Source organism: Myiozetetes cayanensis, unplaced genomic scaffold (genome assembly GCF_022539395.1).
Source record: "Myiozetetes cayanensis isolate MyiCay16 unplaced genomic scaffold, myiCay2020 scf32, whole genome shotgun sequence".
Lineage (NCBI taxonomy): Eukaryota > Metazoa > Chordata > Aves > Passeriformes > Tyrannidae > Myiozetetes > Myiozetetes cayanensis.
Window position 1 is genome coordinate 227,968 of NW_026087544.1, and position 23,541 is coordinate 251,508.

The 23,541-nt window shown below is 53.9% G+C and overlaps 2 protein-coding genes across 12 annotated transcripts; both read right to left on the bottom strand.

Annotated features, from left to right (window-relative positions):
* Positions 1-269: 269 nt before the first annotated feature.
* On the bottom strand, positions 270-2,914 carry LOC126645853 (probable E3 ubiquitin-protein ligase makorin-1). The gene is given in 10 exon segments (XM_050326669.1): positions 270-507; positions 603-732; positions 820-930; positions 1,156-1,376; positions 1,469-1,569; positions 1,784-1,922; positions 1,924-2,037; positions 2,040-2,082; positions 2,192-2,311; positions 2,859-2,914. Coding segments are annotated over 10 exon segments (1,191 nt in total). The 3' UTR covers positions 270-351.
* Positions 2,915-3,927: 1,013 nt separating this feature from the next.
* Positions 3,928-22,808, bottom strand: PPARD (peroxisome proliferator activated receptor delta). 11 transcript variants are annotated; one of them, XM_050326789.1, is made up of 8 exons: positions 22,772-22,808; positions 19,963-20,051; positions 9,946-10,174; positions 9,139-9,290; positions 8,065-8,203; positions 7,292-7,494; positions 6,507-6,960; positions 3,928-6,172 (listed from the first exon to the last, which is right to left on the bottom strand). In XM_050326789.1, exons 3-8 carry the CDS (start codon positions 10,073-10,075, stop codon positions 5,862-5,864), a joined length of 1,389 nt encoding a protein of 462 aa, XP_050182746.1. In that variant the 5' UTR covers positions 10,076-10,174; positions 19,963-20,051; positions 22,772-22,808; the 3' UTR covers positions 3,928-5,861. The 11 variants fall into 11 exon arrangements, with proteins under 11 accessions (XP_050182746.1, XP_050182749.1, XP_050182744.1 ...); XM_050326792.1 differs by having other exon boundaries at positions 19,939-20,051; positions 22,772-22,791; XM_050326787.1 differs by lacking the exon at positions 22,772-22,808 and adding an exon at positions 21,643-22,304.
* Positions 22,809-23,541: the final 733 nt, after the last annotated feature.

Consider the following 23,541-nt stretch of genomic DNA (forward strand, 5'->3'; position numbering starts at 1 on the left):
GCTTAAAACAGTTTCCTCCCCCTCCCCCGCGGCCCGGCGTGCCCACCCCGGCCCGTGGGGCTTAAATCCCACGTTAACCCCCCCAGCACACAGCCCAGCCCCCCGCCCGGCACCCGCGGGTCTCCCATCGAGGGGGCGAGGGCAAGAGCAGGGGGGCTGTGCCCCACCGCCCTGAGTCACTCCCGGTGCCCCGGTAAATGGCAGCCACACTGCTTCCCCATCCCACCCTATCCCTGCAACACCGCCTATGCCTGGAGCCACTCCAAAACAACGGTGGAAGTCAAAAGCAGATGCCTCCCCATCCCAGGGACCCCACCAGCATCACCTAGGCCCAGTGTGACACCCCACGGCTCAGTCAGAGTCTCTGAAGTCAGTGAGAAGCATCTCGTGGCCATAACTTGAGTAGTGAAATTCCATCTCCATCACAGTCAGGGTGAGAGCCCACTCAAGCATGCAGAGCTCCTCATCCTCCTCGCTAGAGCTCTCCAAGGAAGAAGGGCTGAACTCCTGCAGCAGAGGAGGGAGGATGAGCCCCGGTCTCCCACCGCATTGCATGGCTGTGCCGCACCCAGCCCAGCCCCAGGACTTGCCACCCCACTTACAGTGGGCATCCTCAGCCGCTGCTGTCTGTGCGGTGGCAGCCGTCTGGTGGGCAGCTCGTGCAGGTAGATGCAGTCAGACCTGAACGGGCAGTAACCACGGTTCCGAACAAAGAATTTACACCTGATTTTCCTGCAGGATTCCAAGCACAGTTGTGAGTGTGGCTCCCAGAGCAGCACAGAGCCCACAGCCCTGCCACCCGCAGTTCCACGCACTCACCCTGTCCGCGCCTTGAAGGTTCTGATGAGTTTCTCCTTCTCACCTACATCTGAGATCCAGTATTTGTGGGGGATATAGTAACTGGAGGTGATCCGGCACTCTGGGCAGGCCCTGGGTGAAGGTGATGGGTGCAGATAGGTGTCTCAAAAATGGAGCAGGGAGCACAGGTGCGGCACCCACACAGGGTGGTCCTGCTGCCATGGCCTCATCCGGTATCCCCATCCCCACTCCCAAGGAAGTGTTCCCAAAGGAAAGTCATGCCAAGACCCAAGGAAGGATTTCAGAGTGCAGAAGGGGTGACGGTGACTACCCTCCATTGTCCCCATCCCCACTCACTTTATGACTGTGCTCTGGAAGTCCCGACTGCGACGCCACTTGCGGATGCATCCCACACAGTAAGCGTGGCTGCAGTTTGGGAGGATCCCGAAGAGCCGGTCCTCTGGCAGTGGCTTCTCATACACCCTGTCCATGCAGATGCCACACACCACAGCCTCACTCTGGGCTCTCAGTGCCTCGGTCGGGACTGGGGCAGCCACAGCACCCAGCTCCACAGAGACCTGCACACAGAGAAGCAAAGCATGGCAACCCCCGACTCCATCACTACCCTGGCCTTGGGGAGTGCCCGGCCACAGGACACCCCCAAACCCACCTCTGCAGGGTCAGTCCCTGTCGCCATCTCCACCACTCTCTCTCTGGGGTCAGAGGAGTCTGCATCCAGTGCCAGCCCTTGTAGCTGGGAGCCTGCAGCCTCTTAGAGGGGAAAAGCACATTCCACCCCACCATCAGAGAGCCAGGCAAGCCGCTTGGAGCATGCAGCCTCAGCAGTGACAGTCCCCTGGAGAGCTCTCTACAGCCCCAGCTTGGCTGAGGTTTGGGTCACAGGCAGAAACATGCATAGGCTGCTCTACCATGACCACCCCAGTATGCTCAGCCCCACTGGTCCCCCGGGCAGCCTACCACCTACCTGAGGCACGCCGTGCATGTGCGGGGACAAATTCTCCACCAGTGGCCCCCCACTGGATGTTACCAGGTGCTGTGACGTTCTTCTTGTCTTTCTCTTCCACCTCAACCTCCGTGTTTGGGAACTTGAAGGTCACATGTGCCACGCTGGGGGCAGGGTAGCCTGAGGTGTGCTGGGCTCCCACCCAGCCCTGGGCCATGGCCGTGGGCACAGTGCCAGGCTCCGGGCCCCAGCGGGAGGGGGGCATGGAGGGATCCAGGCCATAGCGGGATGGCACCAGCTCCTCCTGGATGTGCTGGTAGCTGGAGGAGCCCAGAGACAAACAGACAGAGGGTCCCATTAGCCCAGCATGACTCCTCTTGGCTCCCAGCCCATCCTTGGGGCATCAGACTCCTGCTCGCTGCCCCTTACCTGCACTGCTCTCCATAGCTGCAAAACCCACTCTGGAAGTACCTGCAGATCTGAGCTGAGTTTCTGTCATGTGAGAAACGGCAGCTCTGGCCCCATCGACAGGATCCACGGGCAAAATTCCTGTTGGTCAGAGGATCCACATAGCTGGGGTCAGATCCCACTCCCGCTTTGCCCCACCAAACACCCTGACATCTCTCCGTGTACCAGGTTTGTCTGGGTGAAGCCATAACTTGGAAGACCCCCACCCGGTGTCTGGGCTTCGGAGCCCCTGCCAAGGGCAGGGCCTGAGGGGAGCCAGTGCTCTCCCAGCCCCATCCAGCCTTCTCTTCTGGTTAACTGCAAAGCAAAATAAGCCTAGGACTAGGCTGGCCTGGGGGCTCTCCCCAGGGCAAGCCAGGGGTACTGAGGGCTGGGGCGGCCCCTGGCTCCCTGTGGAGCCATGGAGAGTGGTAGCAGTCCTTAGCTTGACAGGAAGGAGGTGCCTGGCTGGAGTGTTTCTGGGGACCCCCAGCTCCGGAGGTGGGGCAGCTGCATGGGGAAATGGGTGGGGGGTGGCTCAAGGGCATCCCAATCCACACTCTGCCCCTACAGTGGGGGACTAGTGGCCCCATCTCAAGCCTATCTCCCCCAAAAGCTGCTCCCAGCCCTCCCAACCCCAAGCCTTTACCTGCACAGGGGTCTCAAACAGCCCCTCCTGGCTGTTAATGTTCCAGATGCCGCCATCGAGCCCGGCTCCATCTGTTGTTCCCGGGCAGCCAAGAGGGCTTGGCCGCTTCCCAGGGCTATTTATGGCCTCAGGTGTGTCGTGGGTCCTCCTGGGATAATTCTCCCCTCGTAGCCGGGTCCACGCTGCGATTTGGGCGGAAGACAAGCCTGGACAAGCCGGGCTGATAGCACTCGGGTGTGTGAGCATTGTTTACTTTGAGTCAAGGACTTTTCAGCTCCTCTTGCTTCTGAAGTGAGAAGCCTGGCGGGGGGCACCACTCCAGTGTGCATCACTAAATTCTGTATATTCTTTTATCAGTACTATTTCCTCTTTTTTTCAGTCATATTAAACTATCTCAACCTATACAATTCACTTTTTTCTCAGTTCTCTCCCTCATCTCACTGGGAAGGGAGGGAGTGAACAGCTGGGTGATGTTTCGCTGCCTGCTGGGTTAAACCATACAAGGTCCCCAGCCAGGTACCCTGGATCACGTGCCCAGCAGTACCACGGCTCCCTGTGGAGCCCCCATTCATCCTTCCCATTCATCAGGCCAGCTGCATGGGAGAGGTGGGGGACAATGGAACAGCTTCTCCCAGGGACACTTAAAACGGGAAGAGGGAAGTCTGGGGGTCTTGCAGCTGCTTTCTGCAAACTCTCGGGTGTTCAGACACAGCCAAGGGCAGAGCCCAGAGCCAGAACGTGGCCCAGCTGCCCCAGAGCCCATCTTTGCCCATCTTGGGGTGGTTCTGGCCAAGCTGAGCTCATTGCCCAGCTCTGCAAGCTTTTGGGGCAGGAAGCACCCAGCTCTGAGACTGAGACCCTGCTCATAAATGGCTCTTTTCTGCTGCCTTTAGTTTGTAGGCAGAAAAACCACATGATCTATGAGCTCTAGGAATAATGGAGACCTGGGAATCATGGCAAATCCCTGGAAATTACAGCAAATCCCATCACCTCTGCTGGAAACCCTCCCATGGTCAGCTCCCCCAGGTGCCAAGAGAAATCCCACAAAGACAGGCTGGATGCTAAAAAATTCTTAAATATTTAGTTCAGATTTATTTGAAGTCAAGTCAGTTTGTGGACACTATTTATATTATTAAAAACACTTGGAGGTTTGTACTTCTAGCAAAAATATACATTTCAGTTTGAAGGTTGTTACACTGTTGAGGAAGGAAGAGCAAAAGTTCCCCAGGTGATGGGCACAAGTCCTGCATGTGACGGCGGTGGGGATGCTTTGGGAAGGGCAAATCCCCCGGGCTCCATCCAGCACATACATGTCTCCAGTGCCTTCCCCAGTGCCTTCCCCGAGAGGGCTTCAAAGTGCTTCAGAAATGGTAATTCCTAACACTCCTGCGAGGTAGGGAAGGGGGACGCTGGGCAGGGAAACTGAGGCACGGCAAGGCGCTGGAGTGTGGCAGCAGAGGCAGGTTTGGGATCGCCAGCCCTGTGATGGGGTGGGGAAGCCCAGTGCTCTTCCCCTTTGGGTTTTTTAAAGGACTTATTGCACCATGGAAATCTGCTACCCTGAAGATGAGGAAAGTAAAATAAAACCGACTAATTTGCTCCCACAACTGCTCCTTGGGAATATCAGTATTTTAATAAGGCTGCTCAGGACACACAGGACCAGAAGCTGCAGACAGGTAAGTGCTATGTCTTAGGTCAGACACCATTATGCCAAGAAGGAAACAGCCCTTCCTGGGTCCATCCTCTCTCCTTGAGCCCAGGTGATGCAGCCCTCCACACTGGGGACCCGGCCCAGCCCAGGCAGCACTATGGCATTTCACTACAGCTGCGAGAAGTTATGAGGTAAAGTCCAAATATGGTGCTGGGTTTAGACAGACCCTGAAGCCTGGAGCTGTCCCAGCTCTCAGAACGGTGGCAGAGGACCAGCAGCTTCTGTGACCTGGCTGTGCGCTCTGGGAAGCTCCTGCCCATTGTGAGCATCCCACTCGCTCCATCCCAGTTTATAAATCCTTGGCATTTATACTGGGGTTTACAGCTGTAAAGCTCTTTGCAACCAATGCACTAAAGGATCCTTTTGCTCCCCCTTGGAGCAGAGCCAGTGACAATCCAGGTCCCTTTCACAAGGGAAACTGAGGCAGGACACCAAACCCTGAACAGCCCAAAGCCCCTGACCCTGCACAGACCTTTTTAGTAACTCATATCTATGCAGAACAGCCTGTGGAAGCCACAAGTTCCAGCCTCTGCTGTGAAGGTGAATTTTAACAAGTCAAATCCTTGCCCTCTCACCTCCCCATCCCTCCTCTCATACTGAGGTGCTAAAGAACACATTTCCTCTGGAATGAGGGTGCCAGGAGCAAAGGCTCCCACACAGCACTCAGGAAGGCAGAGCTCACACGGTCCCTCTGGGAGACAGGAACACACTGCACAGAACAGGGGGCTGCTGCTGAGGGTCCCTGCTAGGACAGCCCTACTAGTGTTCAAATACTCTGGCTTTTCTTTGGGAAAGAGAGAAACATCCTTTCACATCACAACTGTCCCAGACTTCACGGCTCAGGACTATGTCTTCGGAGTGCAAACAAACAAGAAAATACAGACACGCTGTAAGTGCTACTGCTGGTCCCACCGGACCCCTGCACCTCGCTCGGGTCTCCTAAGGACCAGAGCTCCTCCCACCTTGGGGACCTGGGGTGCTGTAAGAACCACACTGCCTGTGCCATGTAAACCGGGTGGCTGCTCCAGAGGCCTGGGGAGCAGCTGGAGCTGGGCCGCAGTAATGGAAACAGCAGCTGTGGAGATTTGTTAGTGTGTGTTAACGGAGGCCCCGGCCAAGCAGGAGGCAGCTGCAAATTGTGACAGCATCTTGCCCTACGTACCGTATGTCAGGGTCACGTAGAAAAGAGTTTCCAGTAGAAGAAATGGAAGACACAGGAAAGGGTTTTCTTTGTTTCTGTATGAAGAGTCTTGATGGGAATCCATGGCTTCATTCTCATAAATAACAGGTCCTCAGTACATGTCCTTGTAGATTTCCTGCAGAAGTGGGTGCAGAGATGTCTCTGTCTCTGTCTTCTTGATCTTCTGCACCAGCTGGGCATGTTCTGTCACCAGCTGCCGCAGATCTGCCATCTTCTGCAGCAGCTTGGGGAAAAGGTACTGAGCATCTGGGTGGTTGGCCTGTAGGTGAAACTCCAGCACTCGCAGGATGTTGTCTTGGATCTCCTCCACCTGCTTCACATTCATCAGGCCAGGACGGTCTGTGGAGAAGAAGCACGGTAGCTGCAGGGTCATGGGGCAGCCCTCCAAAGTACACGCTCCTCCTGGGGAAAGGAAGCTGAGGATTGTATCCCACCCATTGTGACTCCAACCTCATCAGCTAGAAAGGGGAGAAGTGTGCCCTTTGACAGCCTATCCCACAGCAGCACACGAGGAGATGCCACTTCTACACTCCTTGCTCTTGGTCCAAGCCTGCCAGGCATCACCACCACAGAGCAGCTTTGGTTTTGGAAGTGTTCAGTTCTTCTCTTGTGCCCCTGACACACCCGTGGCTGACCTCAGGGCCAGCTGCAGCTCAGCTCCCCCAGCCCCCTCTGAACCACTTCTAAGTAAGGAGGACTCTTCCTGACTCTGGCATGGGCGAGGGCACCCACTCACCTCCGCACAGGATGATGGCTGCCACAAACAGGGACAGGTCACTGTCATCCAGCTCCAGCGCATTGAACTTCACTGCAAACTCAAATTTGGGCTCCATAATCTCATTGAAGGGCTTGCGCAGGCTACGCAGGAACTCACGGGTCACGAAGCCGTTCCCGTTGGCCACCAGCAGCCCATCCTTGTTCATGATGGAGGCCAGCATGGCGAAGATGGCCTCGTGCACCCCATACTTGAGCAGAGTCACTTGGTCATTCAAGTAGAGGCCTATGAAGCTGGGGATGCTCTTGGCAAACTCTGTGAGCTCCCGCACAGTCTCCACCGTAGTGCACTGGCAGCGATAGAAGACGTGCACCCCAATCTCCTTGTAGGGGGGAATGCCATTCACCAGCTGCTTCCACACCAACCCCTTCTCTGCCTGCCACAAGGTGTCCATGTCATGGATCACAAAAGGCTGCTTGAACAAGAAGCAAGTTAGGAGTCTGCTGTGGGAACTCGAGGTGCCAGCTCTGCCCAGGACACTCATGGTTGTCTGTCCGTCCCTGTGCTGTTCCCTGCCTCTGGGACTGACAGTGCTCAGGCAATCTGCACCCACCACCACAGCACAAGTCTGCACAGCAATGGGACTTTTCCTAGCGAGGGGCAGGACGTGCAGGGCCCACCTAGCTGCAGGTGGAAACTGGTGCATGTGGAACAGCTATGGCAGGAGGGAGATGTGCAGCATCCCCCAGAGAACAGCCCTCTGTACTGGCCATGGCCAACCCCACCTGCCCTGGGAGGGAACTTACTGGGGTGCTGCTGGCCTTCCCGGTCAGGATACCTCTCGCCTTCTTTTTGGTCATGTTGAAATTCTTCAGGTAGGCATTGTAGATATGCTTGGAGAAAGCTTTCAGGTCGGCCACCTGCGGGTTCTGGCAGCCGATCTCGCTTGCCGTCAGCCCTGCCACCAGCTTTCTCTTCTCTGCCTCTGGCATGCGCCCAAAGCGGATTGCTGGGGGGGCAAAACCAGTGGGTCAAGACAGAGGGGTGACTCCAGGAGATGCATCCAGAGAGGCAGAGGGTTGTTCTGCCACCGCAGATGGACAGGTCTGCTGGTGAACACCTGCACAACACAGTGCTTCTCCAGGATGCAGCTCCTCCAGCACTGGCACCTTCATGAACCACCCATTGCTGCTTCCCTCACACCGAACTCCCATCCCACTCCTCTGGGTTCTTTCACAAACCCACATAAAGACCTTTGCTTGGTCATGACCTAGAGGGTTACACCAGAAGTTTTAAAATCCTGGCACAGAAGAGCAATCTGTGTGTCCACTTCCCTCTGGGTCAGTTCGTAAGGCACACCCACGTGCCAGCAGCTGTCCTGCATGGTGGGAATGAACAGCCCCTTCTTGTACAGAAGACAGGGTTTAAGAGTCAAAGGCTCGAAACACTGGGTTTGAATGATCCCTTGGCAAGGAGAGCCATGGGCTAAAGCACAGCCTACCATGTGCACCCTTCATAGGAGAGCAGCTGGTCCCATGTCACCCAGTCAGTCAGGCCTGTGGTCAGCAGTGACACTCACCATTGTGTGACATGCCCAGGGAGAGGCATTTCTGGAAGCGGCAGTACTGGCACTTGTTTCGATTCTTCTTCTGAATCTTGCAGCTCCTCTCACACTTCTCATACTCCAGCTTCATGCGGATTGTCCGGCGGAAGAAACCCTGCAGGCAGGGAGCAGGGAGACATGGAGCAGCAGCGCTAGGGCCTGTGTTTTGGGACCTGGCTGGGTCCCCAGGAGCCTCAGGGAGGTTCAGGCAGGTGAGTAGGAGGAGCCCTGGGTACTCTGGTGCAAGCAAGAGTTGCTATCCCAAGGAGAGGTTGTGCAGTGGGAGAAGGGTACTGCAAAGGAGGAAGTGTGGAGGTCAGCCCCTGGCCCAGTGCTGTGTGACACTGCCAGCAGCCAGCAGGGAGGGATAGAATCACAGAATCAACCAGGTTGGAAATGACCTCTGAGATCATCAAGTCCAACTTTGATCCAACACCGCCATGGTTACTAGACCATGGCACTGAGTGCCTCATCCAGTCTCATCGTAAAAAACCTCCAGAGATGGTGAATCCACCACCTCCCTGGGCAGCCCATTCCAATGTCTGATTACTCTATCTGTAAAAAATTTCTTCTCAAACTGCTTTCCTTTGGAGAAACAAGCCATGAGCCAACCCTGGCCTGCAGGAACATCTGGCACGACCTGGGCTGCTAACATATCTCTGCTGGATTTGCTGTTGGGGAAAGAATTCCAGAAGCACATCCAAGCTGCAGCCAGTGATCCCAGGGGGATAAATACACAGCTCAATGCTGATCTGTGGCACAGAAACCAATCTTTAAAAGCAAACTCAGGGGCCTTGTGGGGACAGATGGATTTTCCTTTCAAAGTAAAGCATGACGGGGCAAGATTTGGACCATACAGACCTCAGCCACCTTCCCAGGGCACCACTTCTGCCTGCCTGTACTCGCCACACTCTCTGGACAGGTTTTTTACACTTACTCAATCCCACATCCCTGTTTTGCTGCAGATCTCCTTGTTTGAGGAGGCAGCCCAGTCCCTGGGGTCTAAGCCCTGCTCGGTGCAGCTGAGCCCAGCCCTCTCCACAGACGCACCTTGCAGCCCTCGCAGGCATGCACGCCGTAGTGGAACCCCGAGGCTTTGTCTCCGCAGACTCTGCACTCCACGTTCAATGCTCCCAGGGCTGCCTCCTCACAGCCCATCTGCAGCTGGTCCGACAGCGAGGGAGAGGAGCTCTGCGACATGTCTGCAAACACACACAGGGACATGTCCTTCCATGTTACAGCCACAGGCCTAGCACCTGGTGTGGCCAGCTCTTCCAGTCATGGGGCTGAGGAAGGATTTCCAGCCCTGTCCTGCCTGCCACTGCCATAGCAGCTGGCTAGTTACCAGGAATCAGGCACTGGCTCCAGGCAGATTCCAGGCATTCATGCCCAGGCAATGAAACACAACCAGCTGACTTTATAATCCTTGGTTGGCTAGCCACTGGCACAGGGCTGCCCAGCTGGAATGTCCAGGGCTCTGGAGGAGCCTCTTCAGCAGCCACAAACCTTCTCTCCCAGCTCCTACAATCACTTTGCACTGAGGACTTCAAAAAGTGTCCAGGGAAGCATTTCCAAGCACCCTGGGGGGCCCCTTGCTCTGAGACACAATGTTACCCGTCTGTCCTTTTCATTTCCACTCCACAACCCATTGCCAGTGGCTGTGCAGTGACTGCAGAGCAATAAGTAAGCCTCTCCGTAACTTGGCTATTGGTGCATTATTTCACAAAGGGAAGAAATTAAAACCAGCTGAACTCCATTCACAGACAGGTCCTCTGCCCTTGCAGCTGAGCACGCTGCCCGGAGGCTGTGGATGCCTGTATGCTCTGGGGGCAGATGAGCTCCCATGGCTCCACTTACCTGTGTAGCTGCTTGAAGGCAGTGAGCTGTCTGGTCCTCCAGTTGGGTCCAAGGCTCTACTTGCCACCATCACTGCCTCTTCCTCTTCCTCTTCCTTGACCTCAGGTACTTCCTCCTGTAGTTGTTCCATAATTGATCACCCCTCAGTGCCAAGACTGCAATCCCTGTCATAGCTCTGGCATCATCCGAGTCTATCCGAGATGGACCCCACCAGGCTGTTCCTACTAGCCTGCAGGACACGGGAGAGAGGCCAGGGTCAGTGCTAAGTGCCTGCATAGAGCAGCTCAGCAGCAGGACAGTGTGTCACCAACCACACCAGTCCTGCTCTGTGCTTGCTCCTCAGCCCGTGAGACGTGCAGAGCTGGGGCCCTTTAAAGATCCCTATGCACTCTAAGACTCAAGGAAGCAAAAACTCACAGAATTATTTAAAGGCCAGCAGACAGAACCCAGACAACAAACCAGCTCAGATGACACCCAGGGACCTGGGTCCCCAGCTTGCAAGTCCCATAGCAGAAACACCGCCCCAGAAAACATCCCCCAGAGCCGCCAGTACACTAGGATGTCACTGTAGCAGCCAAGGCCAGGGTCTTTCAGAGCCAACACCTTCAGAAGGGTCAAGGTAGGGGTGGCTTCACCCTACATCCCCACACAGCCACGGCAGAGCTGGGACCGGGAGCAGCGGCTGACCAGGGTGCTCTGTGCCCTTGGGTGGGGGATGCTGGGTGAGCAGGGCTCGATGTAGCAGCAGGCAGTGCCTTAAAGCCCCTGATTTGTGTGAGCCATCTGCAAGACCGATGGCTTCCTGCTGGCCCTGTGCTCGTGCTCCTTTCCATCACAGCACTGCCAGTTACAGCCTTTGTGTTTGTTTTCACTTGGCTCTTCTGCCAAGAGCTGCCGGGCTGTGCTCAGCCACGGGGTCCAGCAGCACAATCCCAATGGCCTCACAATCCAACCAGTGTCTTAATCCTGGGTTTCCTGTGGGAGGAATGACCCATCCTCCCCCCGTGCGCTTCCGCTCCTTGTTTGCCTTACTCGATCCCAAAGAGCCCACGAAAAGCTCAAGCTGTGCAAACGATGCATCACCACTACCACAGCCACTGCAGAGCCATTCCCACCTCCCTCCCAACCATGTGGATCTCGCCTGAGCATCCAGCTTGTGCTGTAACACTCTGGTGCTCATTTACCTCCAGATCTCGATTCCTAAACTGACTCTTGCTTGAGTAATTAGTATCTCAAAGCCAGTTTATGTAGAGGTCCATCCACTTCCTTAAAGGAGCTATTTTTAAACAGAGAAATATCCATCAGGAAAGCTGCTAAAATTCACGTTCTTCCAGGAAAGCCTCAATTTGCAGGCCCAAGTTAAACCATTGCAGCATCTCACAGGGGCCTCATACAAGGGCAACCCTGAGCTCTGGGATGGTCTGTGCCTTGTGCCCAAGTCCATGGCACAGCCCAGGGAGGGGCTGGGGGAGGGCAGCAGTGATCCAGGACTCCCTGGGCTCATTTGCCCTCCTGCAGCAGACCGTCATGTGTCACACTTTGAACTTAGAGCTGCAGCCAGTTCCTCGGATTCCTGGAAAGCTGTCAAGGTCAGAGCTCCCTGCAAGATCAAGAAGCAACTGAGGGAGAGGACAAAACCTGCAGGTGGGAGGGTGAGCACAAACATGTTGCGAAGCCAGGACACAAGTCACCTCCAGAGCTGGTGCTGCACAAAAGCCTGGGTCTCCCGCAGCCCAAAAGGGCTTTGTTTTTCCCCCGCTACACTGGGAATGCAGACTGCAGCACAGGTGTCTTTGCTTCCAGGAGAGGTACTTTAGTGGCGGCTGTGAGCACACTCCATGGTGGCAGAAGCAGGCAGAGGGGTGCTCCCTTTCCAAAGGAGCACTGAGGGACCTTTGAAAGGCTGTGTTATCCTTGGCCTCCACTAACACATCCAGCGCAGTGGGACATGACACTCAGGCAGGAAAAACCTTTTCAGTGGAGATGGAAGGTAATGAGCTCAATCATTTTCAAGGTTATATATAAGTGATCATACAAACGTCAGGGAAACACTTTTGCCTGGAAGAGTAGTTAGTGAGGGAAGTTTGTGGCAGGAGAAACTCATCTACAGTGGAAAATCCATCCTGCAGCAGCTTAATGAGCAGCTTACATCCCCTTTGTCCCTGGCATCCAGCTCAGGCCCCTAGCTTTAAACCCAGTGCTGACAGAGTTCTTTGCTTTGCCCCAGATGCCTCATGGCATACTGCTGTTGGAATAACATGAGTGCATCCCTGGCATGCTGTCCTCCATCCACCAGGTCTGCTCAGGGCCATGGGCTCCCAGGGTGGCAGTGAGTTTGTGACATGCAGCTTGCTCCCCAAAACCCACCAAAGCAACTCCAAAACTGTGCTTGGAGTCAAGACTTGGACAGGCTTGAGGAGGGGGAAAGCAGAGGGTGAGATGTGCACAGACTGCATCGAGGGGCTCCAGCTAGGGCTCCCCATGTGCATGCAGGCATTACAGGAAGGATATGGATGCTAATCCCACCCTTTAAGGGTGGCTGGAGAGGCAGAGAGAGAAAAGCTTTTATCAGAAGGCTCCAAACATATTGTTTGAATATCTCTGCAGGCCAAGAGTACAAGGGGCCTGGGCAGAGGAGAGCTGTGGGAGCGGTTTGCACACCTGCCTCTCCCTTAGCCCTTCCCCTGTTTTCTAAACCACAGGGATAGAGGGAGAGGACTGGGAAAGAAGACTGATCTCTCATGGGAGGCTGCACCCCCTGCTTTTGGCAGATGAAGGGCCAGAGCAGCTACAGCCTTGATAAAGGGCTGTGCACGGGCCATGCCTGTGCACCCTCACAAGGAGCCAGTGGCTGGGTAGGACTCCCGGTGAGAGAGGGACCCCAGCCCTCAGCCCTGGGCCAGGGGCAGCAGCCAGCAGGGTGGCAGCAAGCAGAGACTGTGGAGATTCACCAAGAATTCACATGCTCCCCTCCATTCCTCTGCAAACCCTGCAGTTGTTAGAATGGGGGGGTCCTGGGGAGCTGGAGCTCTCCAGAGGTTTGTCCAAGCTCTCTGTCTCGGAGCACAAGGAGGGACCTGCCCTGCCAGCACTGCAGCATGGAATCTTTGTGCGATAGCACTAGGGATGACAGAGGATGGCCAAAGAACCGATCTCCATCTCAGGACCTCTCCAGCTGTTTGATGCCCCCACATCCAGTGGTCAAGTGGACAGAGCAGGATCAGAGATAACTCGATCTCCTCCTCTTGGTTAAGGAGTCCCCCACCAGAGCACAACACACAAGCTTCAAGCTGCAGGGAGAAAGGCAGAGATTTCTGCCCAGCATAGCCACCCACTCCTTTCTGCCGTTCGGCAGCTGTCACAGAACAGTGATGGAAACAAGGATGAGAACTGTGAATTCCTTCCTAAGTTTCTCCAGAGAATCCCGAAAAGCTGTTTCCCTTCCTCTTCCCACAGGATAGGAATGAGCAAGAGGGCAAACATCTCGTGACTTGCTCTGCTCTTGCCTCAACCCCTGTTCCAAGGAGCTTTGGTAACCCTGGCTGAGGCAGCAGCTCCCTCCCAGGAGCCCGCAGCCAGCGGAGGGAGGGTTCATTTGCTGGCTCTGGGCTTGGGCTCATGCCTGCTGGCTGCAAACAGCTTGGGCAACAGGTTTGTCTTTCCTAGAAGCTGGCATCTATGCCAAGCTAAAACACTGGTGGGAACAGGGAAAGAGACGTGGCACAAAGGAAGCTAAAAAACAGGAATAAAAGTTAAAAGGAGATAAACCTTCAGTGTGGATTCCCTGCAAGAAGGCGGTACTTCTCCAGAGCTGACCAAGATCCAAGCCTCCAGTTCATCAACCCACAGCTTGTGCCCCTGTGGCCCAGGAGCTCGCCACGGATGATTAGTGCGTAAAGCCCGGAGCCAAGCTCAGAGTTCCCAGGCAAAGCCAAGCACCAAAGAAAGGTCCAAACCTCCCAAGGTCAAGTCACAGAGTTGATCTGCTCTACGTAGTTTTTCAAGTTACTGTAAAAGAGGTCACTAAGAACTGCAAAAGCAAACCAATTTATCATGGGAGCACTTCTGACTTGTGTTTTTGTTCCTCTGGACAAAAATGTTAGCCATATTCACAGCCAACAGAAGCAGAGTGGGTGAGATGAGAACTCAGCCGTCTGTAAAGCAGTGCTGTGAAGCCCATTTTGAATCCAAAACTGACCTGAATCCATACAGGAGGTGTGATTGCTGCTGGTTGACCACCTCTTGGCACACTCCCCTCAGTTGTGTCACTGCTTCCAAGATCTGACGAACAAGTACCAGTTCCTGTTCCTCCTCCTACATGTCAGCTACCACTAATAAAAGTCAAATAAGAGCTAAGCAGATGCTGCAATACAGGACAGGTAACTAAGTGTACAAAACAGGAGAGACAAACACTGAAAACATGTTTGTGTTTGTTCCTGGAAGAACAGCATGCCCCCACATTAGCCAGTGAGATCTCAGCAGCACTTATTAGATGAGTGCTTCCTCCCTTACTCAAAGTCTTGGCCGCAAGGCAGGCTACACACAGAAATAGACTACTAGAGCTAGACAGGCTCTTCCTTGCTACACAGCCTTGACCAGGATGGACATTCTGGACCAGATTTTTCCCCTTGAAGCATTTGTTCAGATGTTGGGCCATGCCCCAGAGCCCAGTCCTGTGATTCTCTCTCCAAGGCTGACCACCTGCATTTCCCCAAGCATGAGCCCAGCTGACTAAGCAGCAGGGTGCTGCCAGAGCTGCCATTACCATGCTGCTTCTAATTACTCAGGGACATGTGACACAGGGTGCAGGAGATTCCCTCGACTGCCTTGAGAAGCCAGGCTTGCCAAAATGAATCACACATATACTGCATGTTTTAACTCACCCACTTCCTGGGCATTGAGGGGGAAAAAAACCAACTTGTTAAAAAACTCAACGGACTCTTCTCCTTTCATACCATGACTGATGCTGTTACCCAAAAACAGGTCACAGCACTTTCTCACCTGTGCTGGGTTTGTTAAGAGCGCAAGAGGTATCACAGACATAGGAACAAATAAGACTTTGGGCACTGAACTCTCAGCCACGTGCAAATCAGGGTCTGCCAGGCTGCTTGCCCTCCAGGAGATGCAGCCAATTCCTGGCTCCAGCAGGTCCAAGCATGAATAAGATATGCTCTGAAATCTAGAGATGGCAGATTAGTGGGAGACAGGGGAATCATCCCTCCACATCTTCCCAACGGAGAGACTCCCTGCCCTTATCAGGCTCCACGGCTGCCATTGGCAGATGGGCAGCAGCAGGACATGCAGAGAAGAGCTGCACAGTTGTTAGCTCTTATTTGAAATGCTGCTCCACAATCTTCAGCAAATCCAGTCAAGTCCCATACCTCCATTTCCTTCATCATCAACCCCCAAACAAAAGCAAGACTCACCACAAAAAAAGCAAACCTAGGACGTTCACAGTGCTTTATTCCTGATCCTCCCCTTGCTGTGTTTACTCACGGAGACAGCATGTTTTGGAAGTGCAGAGCAATCAATTAGTGCCAAACGTCATTGTTTATTCCTGTATTATGGATTTTGACACCTGTTCGCAGTCACACTCGCAGGTCTGGCCTGCCCAGCCCCCAGTCAGCACCCCACGCTTCTCGTGACCATCTTCTCCTGTTATACATTCCTGTACGAGGCATTTCCAGGGAGGTTTTCAGCAAATAAATGGACACATCTCATTCTGACGACTGCTGACTGGTATTTGTGCTTTGCTGTCAACTCACACCGGCCCAGAGCACCAGCACCAGCACCAGGGCCAGGAGGGGCATGTGTCTGACCCACTGGAACAACAGCAGCCAGGAAACAAGCAGGTACTGGAAAGGTGACACCACTGGGGCTTCTCAGCACTGGAAACAGCACAGAAGTGCTGCTATTTGAAAAGACCACTAAGACTGGCAAGGAGAGAGAATCATCCCCCCACAGCCCAGGGCACAAGCAGAGGTGGCTGTGAAGCTGTGGTAATGCTTTGGCATCACACTGCAAACCCAGCACACGCATGCTAGAGAAGCTGTCTGGGATATACTCCCCCCTCCTTTACCATCCTGAAGGTGAGGAGAGGTTGGGGGGTCAGAACTCACTGAACCACTGTAAGATGATGCTTTCTCATACTGCTGAAGTCCTCTCGGCTGTACTCCAGGGCTGCTGGTTTGCTTAAGGACCTCTTGTCCTCCCGAACCTGAGCAGGACACGTGGAAGGATCTGGTTTCAGGAACATTAGTAATTATAGAACAGGGCTGATGAGGGAGGAGCTCACAGGAACAGCAACACCACTTCCCGAGGCAAACACTAGGCACAGGGTGTTACAGACTCAGAGTAGTACTGAAATGGAACTCCAGGAAAATGGCAAGTGGAACAAGTTGTGGCTGCCAACGGGAGCACTGTTGGCAGTCAGTGAGGCCATCGTTTGGCAGTGCTACACACAACAGCTTAGCTTTCCCCAAAGTCTCAGTGTCACTGGGACAACAGCAAGAGTCACCTCTGCTTTGGATGGGGCAATCAGCTCCTCAGAAAAGCAGTGGGGGCAGAAAAGCAGCAGTGGGCCGATGAGTCTCTCAGGATCACACGCACGTGTATGCAGCTTTTTTTCAGGAGCCAAACACCCAACAGGCCCTTAAGTTTTATTGCTAGGCTGCCAGTGCTCCCAGATCCAGGAAAAAAACAAAACCAATAGCAAGCCTTCTCCTCTTTGCAGCAACAGATTTAGATCCCATGGGCTAACCAGGAAAAAAAAATAAATCTATCAGCCTGTAAATTTTGTTATGTTTACACTTGGACTCACAGGAAAGTGCTACTGGTTTTGTAGACCTTAGCAAAATATCCTGGGCACCAGCCATGCTGCTCTAATCCCAGGATGCAGCTGACAGAGAGCAATTGTGCCCAGGCACAAGTTCCGATGATTCAGCAGGGCCAGGGAACACGCGCCAGGGAACTGAGATAGATTGAACAGATCACGGCAACCGCTGTAGCTCCACTTCAACCACGGAGCAGGAAAACAGAGGGGTCCGAGTCTGACTGCACAGGTCTCCAAAGGAAAACCTCCAGAGAACATCAGAATCACTTTGCTAGACAAATTAGTTCAACACCCTGTCAGGGAACTAGATGGGAATGCTGTTTCCTTACTATTTTTGGCCACATTCACATAGCAAGAGCTGGCTGCAGAACAGATTTCCTTGCACTTTTAGCAGTGAAATAAGCAGCAACCATGTCAGCAGGAGTCTGCCAAGAATCACAGTGTGCTCTGACCATTTGAATTTCTGCACCAGCCCCCAGAAAACAAAACATTTGAGCAAAGTATTAATACCTTTTTTAACATCCTTATGTCTTTGGCACTGTCTTGAGAGTACAGGGTGAGCTGCAGTGGTCCACAGCAAGCCAACGACTATCGTTTCCCAACACAGCCAGCTGCTGGGAGCCCATTGGGCTCCCCGAGTTCATGCTCACCAACAACCCTCTTCCAGAGATCCTCGTGTCCCTAAGTCCCACAACACAACACCTTCCTCATAGACATGGTCATTTTCAGAGATGTAGGACTTTGACCATCAGCCCTTATGGGGTTAACAGCTTTCAAGGGCCAACATTAAAGGTGAAAAGCTGATTTGGGCATTTTTGGAAATGTCCCAGATTGCATTATGACGAAACCAAGAGCTGCATTAAAAAAATGTTTGTAACAAGTCAGTCAGGATAGAGATTTGAGCATAGGTTCTCATCAGCAAGGTGGCTGCACAAAGCACTGGTTCTTTTGAAGCCATCTCAGTGGACCTCTCCTCAGCCTGACAAAGCCTTTCCTAAGGAGACATTCATTAGGCAGGCACGTGGTTCACAGTAAAGTCTGTCTTAACAGCCCATCAAAGAAACACTTCCCTATCAATTCATTTGCCCTTTCAAATCACTAGAACCATTCCCTGTCTCCATCCCACATCTCTGTTACTGGTTGAACATGCAAGTTCTGTTTTCTGCTATTCCAAGTTCCAGTTCGCAGGCCAGGGCAAACCAGGAAGTACAGCATGACGGGAACAATTCTGGTTAGCATGGAGGTTACCTGGCCATGGCTATCCCCCAGCCCAGAAATGGGCTCTGTTTTGACCTAGCACCACGACAAATGTTCATGCTTCTGGCTTGTGCTTTCATTCTGCCACTTCCTCCTTGGTCATGATTCCCCTGCAAACCACAGCCTCCCCAAAACTCAAACCTTCAAGCAGAACCTGTCCATGGGGTCCCCAGGGAAGTACCCTGACAGGGAAGTACTTTGGAAACCTTTGCAAAGCCAGATGGAAAGACCTGACCCAAATGATCACAGATGTTCATGAGTTCTTGACTAAGCCTGGGAGGACACAGACATTTTCCAGATACTGTGATACAAACAGTGAATATCAGAGCATTTCAAGAAGTCATCCTGAAACTGAGATACATCTCAAGTCAGTTCTACTCTGAACCCTTCCTGAAATGAAGCAGGGCTCCGGTGAATGTCACCCCAAAACATATATTTTGGGTAAGATACATTTCACAATCTCCTTGATGAAAAGGACTCATATTGGCATCAATCGTTCCACTCTAAACCCTGCTTTGGGAAAGTAACTTCCCAGGCATTCTGCCAAGGCAAGCACATTTCAGAGTATTAACAAAAAAATAAAACTAGCTCTACAGAAAAATCTCAACTGTACTCACTATAGAAATGACTTCTGCTTGTCTAGACTTTCCCAAGGTCTCCAAAATCACTGTAGCAGGGCTAAGCAGTGTATCTCTGAACACAGACACTTCTAGAAAAGCAGAGATTGTTCTGTAGCACCTGATGAGAAGCAGTGAACACAGCCCGACAAATCCACAGGTATCAGTTTGTTCCTGCTCTAAGCAAGAGAGCCAATACAAAACATAAACCCCCAACATCTCTAAAATGCCATAGTCAAGGTAAGCCATCCTGGCAGCAAATAACCTTTCAGGTATAAGCACTGTAACATCATCTCACCCAATTAAAACATCATTTGCATGTCAGGTTCCGCTGTTCGAAGGAGACCAAAAGTCTCTTGTTGTGCCAATTCCGCAGTCTCAAAGAACATTTGCAGATTTTCAGCTCATAATTCAACAGCCACAGACAAAATATTCTCCAAAAGGCAACAAGATGTACTGTACAAAAATACATATTTGTCAAAAAGCATCACACAAAAGAGACAGAGCCCATCAACACCAGGAAGCAATTCCATAAAACAATGCTCTTCTGATCAGCAAAGCCTCACGAGGCTCATTACAAAATCCTCTCCATATGCTGTGAAGATCCTTGGAAGTTTGTGTCTTGAATACCAGAACAGAGACAGCAAAGACAGTTGCACAAACTTGACACAGAAACCCACAACAGCTGAACACCTCAGACCTGTGTTGTGGCAAACACACACCCACAGCCACACGCAGACAGCCTTGGCATTGCTGGAAGCCACACACAGCGTCCCGGTGCAGGGCCTTCAGTGAAGACTTCCAGGCATCACTTCAGAGGTCTGCAGGCAGGAGGGTGCCCTGCCTGCTCCCACCGACCACCTCCTCCAAACCCCTATCCTGACTCTGCCGTGACCTGCTTGGCTTTGTCGAGCACCAGCAGACGTCAGCAGTACCACACGTGTCAGATTGTTGCGGCCCTGGATCTCATATGCCCTCCCCAACCCAACAACAGCCAATTCCAGTCATAATGAAATATTATGTCACTTTGCTTTGACAAGCAAGAGCCAGCTGAGAAGAACAGGATTAGACCATGGTCCTCACGACCTACTTCTAAGGTAACTCATAAAGATCATATTCAGAAACTGAACAAAAATAAGGTATAGAGTTTAAATTTACAATGAAATTTAAGAACATTTAAGCTCATGGACAAAAGTGAAACTTGCTGAAAGCAAACTCTTCTTCCCAGGCTCTTCCCTATCCCAAGTTTATAGAAACATACATAGGGTAAGTGCCTTGGTCAATCACCTGCATGTGAAGGGAAAGGGTTACCTCTGTGGAGCTGCTGGCCCTGTCTGCCTGTTGTCAAAAGCCACCGCTCGGTCACCATGTCAGCACGGAGAGCCGAAACCTGGAGCAATCTGCAAGAGGACAGAACGCAGATTTCCACAGCTGTGCTGAAGGCCAGATATTTATGCTGCTGGGAGCATTGGGCTGGGTCCAGCAGCAGCTCTGAAATTTAAACACACACTCCCTCTACTGCATGCGGTCACAGCATCTGCCCCAGGACTGGGAGGTAGAGTAAATCACCGGGTGTCCCAGCAGAGACAGCCCCAACTCCTCACCAGGCTTTCAGCATCGGGATGTCCCCTTTGCCTTACGTCACCTGCAGTTAAAGGCTGATGACCCTGAGCTTTAATGACAATACATGAAGCTGATGCTAGAAAAGGGTCTGTGGTGGCTGTAAGGTGGCTTGTTTACTCAGCTTGCTTAATCCACCTTCAGGAGGCTGTCAGAAAGTTCCTGCAACTTTAATGAACTTCCCTCTCAGGTGGCTGAAACTTAAGGATTTGACAGAGTTCATTCACTCTTCTTGGTTTTCCCGATAACTTTGCATTATACGAATTTCAGGATCAGAACAGCAGTAAGAGACCAGTGCTGGAAAAAGTGGCTTATGAGGCTTTGAACTAAAGGACTTAGAGAAAATATGTCCTATTTTTAGACAGTTATGCAGACTAACTGGACTAAAACATTAAACAAAGATGTTGTGAACATAATGCTATTTGCACCCACGTACCCTCCTTGACATTAGCCAGGCTTAGCTGCTCCTCCCACCCCAATGGAAAAGTCCTGTTTCCTATTGCTGCCCCCAACACAGGATGACTTGCGAAGCAGCCGAGCACCAGCAATAAACCAGTGTCACCAGCTCCCACCAGGACGGGCAGCTCGGCAGCGACCTGTGAGTGCTGGGCTGAGAGTAAGCCCTGGTGTTGCTCGCCCTTCTGGCTCTGACATGGCACCAGGACCCGCAGCTGTTCAGGAGAGGATGAAGAAAGGATGCAAATCCCCTGCCCCAAAAAGTCAAGGCTCCCAACACACTGGCCTGAGTGTGGTGGGTGTTCCCTACAGCACCAAGCAGATCAGGTACATCTACAATAGGGCACAAGTGTGAGATTCAGAAATACGACCCCAATCCCCTGCACTGGAGCATCACTCTCATCAGGATTGCCCGTTTTTGTGGTCAGTGATGTCAGTCACAGCTCCCTTTGCAGGCAGCGACTGCCCTCCTTCAGAGGCAGGGGCACCAGCCTCTGCCTCAGTGGGGCCATAAAATGGCCTTCAGGAGCCTCACTTTTGCAGCAGTACATTACAGCCAGAGCAGGTTCCTCATCCCTTCTCTCCCAACATGGAACAGTTTTTCTAAACAATCCTGACGAAATTTCTCTTTAACCTTCCTAATGAGGAACAATAATAAAGTCATTCCAGCCTCAATGGCACATCAGGAATTGGCTTCCTCCACCTGCAGTAAAGCCCATCGGCATAGCCTTGACGCTGTCAGCGAGGGCTGAATCACACACAGGGAGTGCACAAATCACACCCTGAGCTCTCTCCCATCACAGACCAGTGCTTTGCTGCTGCTGCTGCCAGAATTCTGAGAATTAAAACAAAACAAGTGGCTCACCTTGCCCCACTCATAGTTAAATGCCAGGACATGCCCATCACACCACTCACAAGGTATACTTGCACCAGCTCAGCAGGGCATGGAGCGAACCTGCCAGCACATCCTTCCTGGACTCTTCCTCTGATGTCCCTGGCTGACACATGGTAAGTCACCAGGAAAACTCCCACCTCAGCACAGCCTGGAGCATGTTTGTACAGAAGAGGATCCTCTGCCAAGGGCAGTAAGGGATTTGCATGGAGAGGGCTGGTGGAGAGGAGAGCAGAGCAGAAACGAGAAATGGGACATGGGCTGCCTCAACCCACAGGTCACTGGTTTAGAGACTAACACTGCAACCAGCCCTGGGATTCCAACTCAGGAGCAGCCACTGCTCAGACCCCTCTGTATTGCCACGAGGGATGTTGGCCAGACCCTACAGCACATCCAAAGCTTTCTTGCCTCTCTGCCCACCCAAGCCTGTTCCAACACGTGGGGGTTCAACAGACTGATTCCTTCCCAAAAAGCATGTCCTTTTTCTGGGATCTTGGGGAAAGTGGGAGCAGAACATGGAGATATGAGGGATGGGAAAGGACTCTCAGATCCTTCTTCCTTGAGCAGCCCCTCATCAGATGCTCTGCTGACGGACCATCCTGACCCTCTTGCTTCTCCTCCTTCCAGCCCCAGACTCCAGCAGTGCCCCTCACTGGTACCCTCAATTCCCACCCCAATTCCCCTCTGCCACCTCATCCTAACACAGAAGATGGGCATTGTCCCCCTCAGCCTCCTCCCGTGTGGGCCACGTCCCATCCTCTGTCTGCCCTGATTTCCTAAGCAGGAACTACAGCCTGAACCCTCAAGTCACTGACATCCCCCGCGCCCCAGCTCCTCGCGCCAACGTCCCCTCTGCTCCAACCCCTGTTCCTCACAGCCCTGTCCCTGCCCCTGCCGCCCCCCGTTCCCCTCACAGCCCAGCCCCTGCCCTTGCCGCCCCCCGTTCCCCTCACAGCCCTGTCCCAGCCCCTGCCCCTGCCGCCCCCTGTTCCCTCACAGCCCTGTCCCAGCCTGCCCTTGCCCCGTTCCCCAGCCCTGTCCCAGCCTGCCCCTGCGCCCCCGTTCCCCACAGCCCAGCCCTGCCCTGCCGCCCCTGTCCCCTCACAGCCCAGTCCCAGCCCCTGCCCCCTCACAACCCCCAGCCCTGCTCACCTCGCGCACGGCCCCTCTCGCGCCACCGCCCCCCGCCCCGCGCGTCACCGCGCGCCCCCTGACGCCACCGCACACCGCACGCGCGGCCAATCACGGCGGCCTCGCGCCCGCGTCACCACGGCAACGGCCCCGCCCCGCGCCGCACCGCCCCCTGCCGGGCACCGCCGACACCGTACCCTCGGCGGGCCCGGGGCCTCATGGGAAGTGTAGGCGCTGCACGAGGGGCGTGCCGGAGGGCGGGGCGTGCCGGAGGGCGGGGCGTGCCGGAGGGCGGGGCGTGCCGGAGGGCGGGGCGTGCCGGAGGGCGGGGCGTGCCGGAGGGCGGGGCGTGCCGGAGGGCGGGGCGTGCCCGAGGGCGGGGCGTGCCCGAGGGCGGGGCGTGCCCGAGGGCGGGGCGTGCCGGAGGGCGCGACCGGCAGTGGTCGTGCGACTCTGTCACCACGGCTCTGTCCCCACGACTCTGTCCCACGGCTCTGTTCCCACGGCTCTGCCCCCACGGCTCTGTCCCCACGGCTCTGCTCCCACGGCTCTGCCCCACGGCTCTGTCCCACGGCTCTGCCCCCACGGCTCTGCCCCCACGGCTCTGTTCCCCCGCGGGTCGCTTCGAGCCGAGTCTCCCGCGCACGTGGAGCCCGAGCAGCCCCGGTGAGCTCTTGTCTCAGAGCAGCGCTGGCAGAGGGACGGCGGCGCCCGGGCTTCTGCCCTGTCCCTCAAGTCCGTGGCGCGGCTCACCCGGTTCCTGCGGGAGTGCAGGTTCCCCTCGCTCCCCG